Source organism: Myotis davidii, unplaced genomic scaffold, assembly GCF_000327345.1.
Source record: "Myotis davidii unplaced genomic scaffold, ASM32734v1 scaffold684, whole genome shotgun sequence".
In the NCBI taxonomy this organism is placed as follows: domain Eukaryota; kingdom Metazoa; phylum Chordata; class Mammalia; order Chiroptera; family Vespertilionidae; genus Myotis; species Myotis davidii.
This window is the reverse complement of record NW_006295564.1, coordinates 2464184-2470487: the sequence shown is the minus strand read 5'-3', so window position 1 is coordinate 2470487 and position 6304 is coordinate 2464184. Positions and strand designations below refer to the sequence as shown.

At 47.3% G+C, this 6304-nt stretch overlaps 1 protein-coding gene across 3 annotated transcripts in view; it reads left to right on the top strand.

Annotated features, from left to right (window-relative positions):
- Positions 1-6304, top strand: part of MARCH10 (membrane associated ring-CH-type finger 10) — an 87252-nt gene that overhangs the window by 47018 nt on the left and 33930 nt on the right. For all 3 annotated transcript variants that reach the window (XM_006770276.2, XM_006770277.2, XM_006770278.2), the window contains one exon: positions 2083-2235. In XM_006770276.2, the coding sequence (XP_006770339.1) occupies positions 2083-2235 (153 nt within the window). The remainder of the gene's footprint in view (positions 1-2082; positions 2236-6304) is intronic.

Below are 6304 nucleotides of genomic sequence, written 5' to 3'. Positions count from 1 at the left end.
GAATATCAAAGTAGATGCTTGTGCCCAGGACCTTTGGGCCATGTCCCAGATACGCACTGGAGTTGGCCTGAGCCCCAAGCCTGCCCCTGCCCTGGTCCTCCCTCTGTTTCTTCCTCAGTAAATAAGAATCCCACTGCTTCCTCGAACCCTGTCCGTCGGTGAGAGGTAGGAGCAGTTGTTGACTTCTGAGAGCTGGGGAGGGAGGCACCCTCGAAGAGAAGCCTCCGGACTGGAGGAAAGCAACTCGAGGTGCAGAAAAAGTGCCTCCCCCATTTTCTGTGCTGGGTCCCTTCCTGGAAAGCCCTTGATCCCTCTCTGTCACCCTCCTCCTCTCGCTCTCCTCTTGGTCAGTGACATTGTGTCGAGTCACCACTCTCCAACCTCCAAAGAATATATTCTCATTTTCTGGAGAATTCTCTCCTTTCTGGTCATGCCCTCGGCCTCTCTGAGCTCCGCCAACTTGCTCTAAGCTTCCCTCTGCTAGTAACTTCCCTGTGGGACATAGTCCTCTCTGTGCTGGGGGGCAGAACCCATTGCCTTCCCCTCCTGGGGCCCGTCAGGAGGAGTAGGTAGTCTCCAACCATTGTGTTAAACTAGGCTTCGTGGGTTGCCAAGGAGAACTTTATTCCTTTCCTGACTCTGAATGAAAAGTATTCACGCAACCACAACTTACACTGGAACATAAATCCAGTTGTCCTCACGTGCCAAAAAAAGGCTGCTCTCTCGCACACGCTGGGGGACCCTTCCCAGCTTCACCCCTGTTGCCTACTGGCTACGGCTATTTATGAAATTTCTGAACTGTCCAAAGGGGGATGAGCCAGGAAAATTCTCTTGGAAGGATTTAGTCCAGATACTCACGATTTTAACTACTTGTGAACTCAAGAACTTGTAGAGATGCATGGAAAATACCGAGACTCCCAAACTCACATGCACTAACACTTAATAGTGATGAAGAAGGAACATGAGATTGATTATACCAATTAGCGACCTAGTTCAAGATGTGAATTTAAAAATGTATATTTGTGCCCAGTTGGCGTGGCTCAGCCGTTGAGCGTTGACCTATGAACCAGTAGGTCACAGTTCAATTCCTGGTCAGGGCACATGCCTTGGTTGGTTGCGAGCTCGATCCCCAGTGTAGGACGTGCGGAGGCAGCCAATCAATGAGTCTCATCATTGATATTTCTATTTCTTGCTACCTCTCCCTCTCCCTTTCTCTCTAAAATCAATAAAATAAACATGTATATTTTTAAGTATATTCATTGGGCAATTCCATCCATGTAAGCACTCCAGCTATTGTCTTCCTGTGCGTGTATCATCCCAGCATAGTGGTGGGGACCACAAAGGCAAGAAAAAGGGTGTATGGTCCCCAGATGCTCGGGGTCCTTCTGGAAGGCCAGGTTAGCTGCCAATAAACAATCTGGGGTCATGGACGTGCAGGTACCAAAAGGCTGGGGTTCCGACTTGGATGGCACGGAAGGAGCGGGGCCTTTCTTCGTCCCGACTATGCAAGGCTCTTGACGGTGTTAGCAACAGGCCCATCCCAACATCACTGAACTGGAAGCTAGAAACTTCTTAGCAAAAGAAAAGACATTGCAGGTGTCACAGGTACGCCCTCATGGTGAAAACAGCCAGGGAAGTAGGTATTATTATTTCCGTGGAACAGGTGGGGAAACTGAGGCTTCAAGAAGTGATTGGCCCAAGCCCATGTGGCTACAAGGCTGTGTGATCAGGATTCTCCTCTGATCTCCTGGTTCCATTCCCCTAACTGCCTTCCCTATTGCGGGCCCTGTGAGCATTCTTTCTTTTCTGCATGAGGATTTTTTTTTTCCATTCATTTTTAGACAGAGTGGAAGGGAGGAGGAGAGACAGTGAGAGACACATCGATTGGTTGCCTCCCAAAGGGGGATTGAGCCTGCAACCGAGGTACGTGCCCTTGATCGAAATCGAACCCGAGACCCTTCAGTCCGCGGGCCAATGCTCTATCCACAGAGCCAAACCGGCTAGGGCCCTGTGAGCATTCTTTATACAGAACATATTTTCCTATAAAATATTCATTATGGAAAATTCATTTGCACCTTTCAGCAGCCCCGCCACCACAGATTTTGTCACGGAAGAGGAGGCCAAACCTGGGGAGAATGACGGTCAGCCCAGACATGCATAGCCCAAGAGGGGCTGGCGACAGAAGCAGACAGAAATCACAGTTGCCAGGGAAGGCGCCGGCTCTCTGGGGAGCAGGTAAGGACCCGTGGCTCACGCGTCTTCGTCCTCAGAGAGAAGTGACTTGTACTGTTATCTGATGAATTCTGTCGGGTTTTTAGACACTTGTGCTTTTATGTAAAGGAGAGTTACCTTACAATGAAACGCAAGGTTTTAAAAACAAACCATTGACCCTAGTTGCCTTCTCCAAGGGAGGTTGGTGGGGGAAAGCAAGGTGGGGAGTTTATTATTTTTCTCTGTCATCCCTCCATAAGCGTGACTGTGCATGTTTTGAGTGGATGCCCGCATTAGGCTTCCAGAGAGGGCATTTGAGTTGTGGGGTATTGGGTTTAGGGTAGAGAGGAGGCGGGAGGGTGGAGAAATGTCTCACTTGCCCACAGTCCCCCCCTCCCCCGCCGCCCCCAGGAGTGTCTGTGGGTGGAAGACGGCTCAACCTCCCACAGAGATCTTTCCCCTTCTGACCCAAGGTGTCAAGATCTTACTGTACAAAATAACATTAAAATGAATGTATGCTTCATTTCAAAATGCTGGCTTGGTAGACGCCACCTCTTTTAGTCCTGCCTGCGTGTTCAGCTAAGGCCCAAGCCATGCTGCTCTGCTAACCACGTCACCCTCTCTGGTGGTGGCAGAAGGACAGGACCTGAGGACTCAAGGAAAGCCCCGCCTGACAGCCAGCCCTGCCGTGGCCCTGCCCTTCCCCATGGGGACACCACTGGGCATCTCACTTCCTCAACACCCACTGAATACTGTGGCCTTCATTTTAAAATATGACACAGACTGTGGAAGACATGTGTAAATATAGAACATGATAGTGTTTGGACGGCCTGAGATTAGAGCATATGCGAGCCGGTAGCAGCCAGACACCCACAGGACCCAGGGAACTGACGCTCTGGCAGGGCAGAGCTCACTACTAATGCCAGCACTTCCTCCTCTTGGAGGTGGAGCCCTCGATGGTCGAACAGTCACCCTGGGCTACTGTTCCCTTTAAAATAAGGATAATGAAATCTATCTCATTACATTACTATAACTCAAGGAAACCATGTACTGACCAGCACGTGACTATAGGGACAGTGAACTATCGTTGGTTTCTCTCCAACCACCTCCCCAATAGCCCTTGATGAACTCTCGAATATTATTTAAAAAATGAAGGTCCCCATGCGTGAAATGTTCCTAGACCCATGAGGTTCATACAATCCTCCACCTGCACCCAAAAGACAACTTCCATTATCCTGCGAAATTCATTGAGAATTTGTCCCAATTTTGTCTTATACCCAGGGCTCCTTATCTTCCCCCAATTATTTCCTCAGTAATCTCTCTTTAGTTCTTTTTTCCATATTCTAAAGTGAGTTGCATAAATTGGAGTAGAAGCCAGATGTTTGAATTGTATCCAAGAGGTAGTATATAGAAAGCTCTAAAAAAAAATTAAAAAAAGAAAGCTCTTACAGATCAATAAAATACACACACACACACACACACACACACACACACACCAAGAATATGAATACCTAATAGAAAAATGGTAAAGAGGCATAGCTGATCATTTCACAGAAGAAATAGGTAGCTGATAAACATTTGGGGGTAAAAAGTTCAACCTCCCTAAGTAATAAATGTAAGTTCACATGAGAAAAATTTGGCCTACCAAATTGAGTAAGGTTTTTAAAATAATACTCAATACTCCATAATGACACTACTAACTAACTTCCTGGGCACTATTGTGTCAGATGCTGTGCCAAGCCTTGTAACACGGCTGTGAGAGATGCTTTCATATCCCGCCTGTAGGGTAACTTGGTACAAATTGGAATTTAGCAATGTGTCAAAAGGTAGAAATTTGTACCTTTTGATCTTGCAATTCCATTTCCTATTAATCTGTTCTAAGAATATACGACAGATAGTCAAAGATGCATAGGCAAGGACATTTATCATGGTGTAATATATGGTAGCAAAAACCTTGAAACAATCTATATACCCAAAGATAGGAGAAGAGTTAAACAAATTTAAATTGCAATACATTTATATAATGTACCCGTATATCAGAATTAAGATCCTGTTCTTAAAATTGATGACAGGAGATAATGCTCACAGTAACAGTTGTAGGGAAGGAAAGAAGGACGTTAAGTTGCATATAGCCAAATATCCTGATTTTATTTTTTTAAAACAATATTTCTAGATAAGAGAGTCCTAGATGCCTCCATGAATAGGTGGGTATGGCAGGAGAAATACATAGCAAGGGCTGTGGGCGGGGCCAGGGATCAGCCAGCACATACATGCTCCACCTATTGGGGTTCAAATGCTAAGCCAACACACAATTGCAAGATGAAAACAGCCCAGGGATCTTTTTTTGTGCCTTGCTGGGAATCAAACCGATGACCTTTCGGTGTATGGGACAATGCTCAGCCAATTGAGTCACACCGGCCAGGGCCAGCCCAGGGATCTTGAGTTTGTGATCTATCCCTGAATTCCAGGCAATAGTAATGCCATGTGAGTTTTAGAATTTGGGTGGCTTTTATTTCTTCTTCCTCTTCTGTATGTTCCAAATTTTCTACCGTGAATCTCGACTACTTTTATAACAGAGGGAAACCATTAAAATTATATGGCTGTCAGAATGTAGGAAGCTATTGGCCAAGCACATGAAGAAGTCTAGACCGAAGACAGTCTTAGGGTAGATGGATGCCGTTTCTGATTTCTTCTCATTGCACCTAGAACATTCAATTGCGTTTGGTTGAACTCCTGGACATGGCAGGCACTCCATCCACTGCTGGAGCCCATGCAGGGCCTCAGAGAGGCCCAGCAGCATCTGTGGGGCTGCTCTATGAATAGCACATCCCTGGCGTTCCACACCGGTGTTGATCCCCAGGCCTTGAACTATGAAATCTGCTCCCTGCTTGATAGACGCAAGACATAGGGTTAAAATAGCATAAATATAGGATGCACAGTCTGCCACCTTTACGGAACACACACAAACACCAGGGAGGCGCTGATGGAAGTTGTAGAGGAAGGCAGTTGTGGTGACGAGGAAGGGTGGAGGTGCGTTTCCTGGGGTGTTTCGCATCCATAGGAGCTGCAGTAGCACTTAGCCTGTGACTCCTCCTGCCCCAGAGGCCACTGTCACCAGGTGACAGCTGGTGGCTTCCAGGAAATGAGCTTATGGCTCCTGTTGACTTTCCCGTTTCTGTTTTACAGAAGCTGCCCCGGATGATTCTTTTGCCCGTTAGGTGTCTCCCGAAGCCTGAACCAAATTGGCTCTGGGCACAGGGGGCAGCGCCTGCCATCAGCAGGTTCTGAGTGTTCAGGGGCGGCCAAAAGATTCCAGTTCCGGCACTCAGCCCAGTCTGGGTGGGCACACCAGCTGCCCGCCCATAGGTACAGCCAGATGCTCAGGGCATTCTGGCTTTGCTGACATGTCTATTAGCAGGGCTTATGAAACCCATGAGGGGCCTGGTAGGAGAGCGTAAATGATTTCTAGAAGAGCCGATGAGTAAAGATTCGCACTGTGTAGCTGAGTGTCCCCTGCAGCTCACAATAAAGGAGGCTTACGGAACATTAGGGCGTTAGAGGCTCGAGCTGGTGCTCCCCGGGGAGGCCTCAATTAAAGCGAGTCAGTATTGACCTGCCCTTGGCTGAGCCAGACGTGCTCAGAGGATTTGCATTTCCCCTGCCTGAGCTGTTATCACGCGCCCTTTGTGAGCCCATCCATTGCATGGGGTCCCGTCCACTCTACACGATGCACTGTGAACCACTTTAGAAATCGAATGGTAAGGACAGCAGAGCCTTATCAGATGCTGCAGGCTAGCAGCCAGGGAGCTGAAACGGGAAGGCCAAAGTCAGGAGGGGAAGGTAAGTGGGATCACAGAAGTATTTTCAGTGTCCTATGCACATCAAGATGCTAAAAAAAAAAAAAAAAAAAAAATTAAAGAAAAGAGAACCCTCAACAACACACACAGACAACGATGAGTTACACGGATGCTCGTTTTCACAAGGAAATTGGAAGTCCAGCCAGTTTCTTTTTTTTTAAATACTTTTTTTCTTTCAGAGAGGAAGGGAATGGGAGAGAAACATCAATGATGAGAGAGAGAGAAGTAAAAAAGCA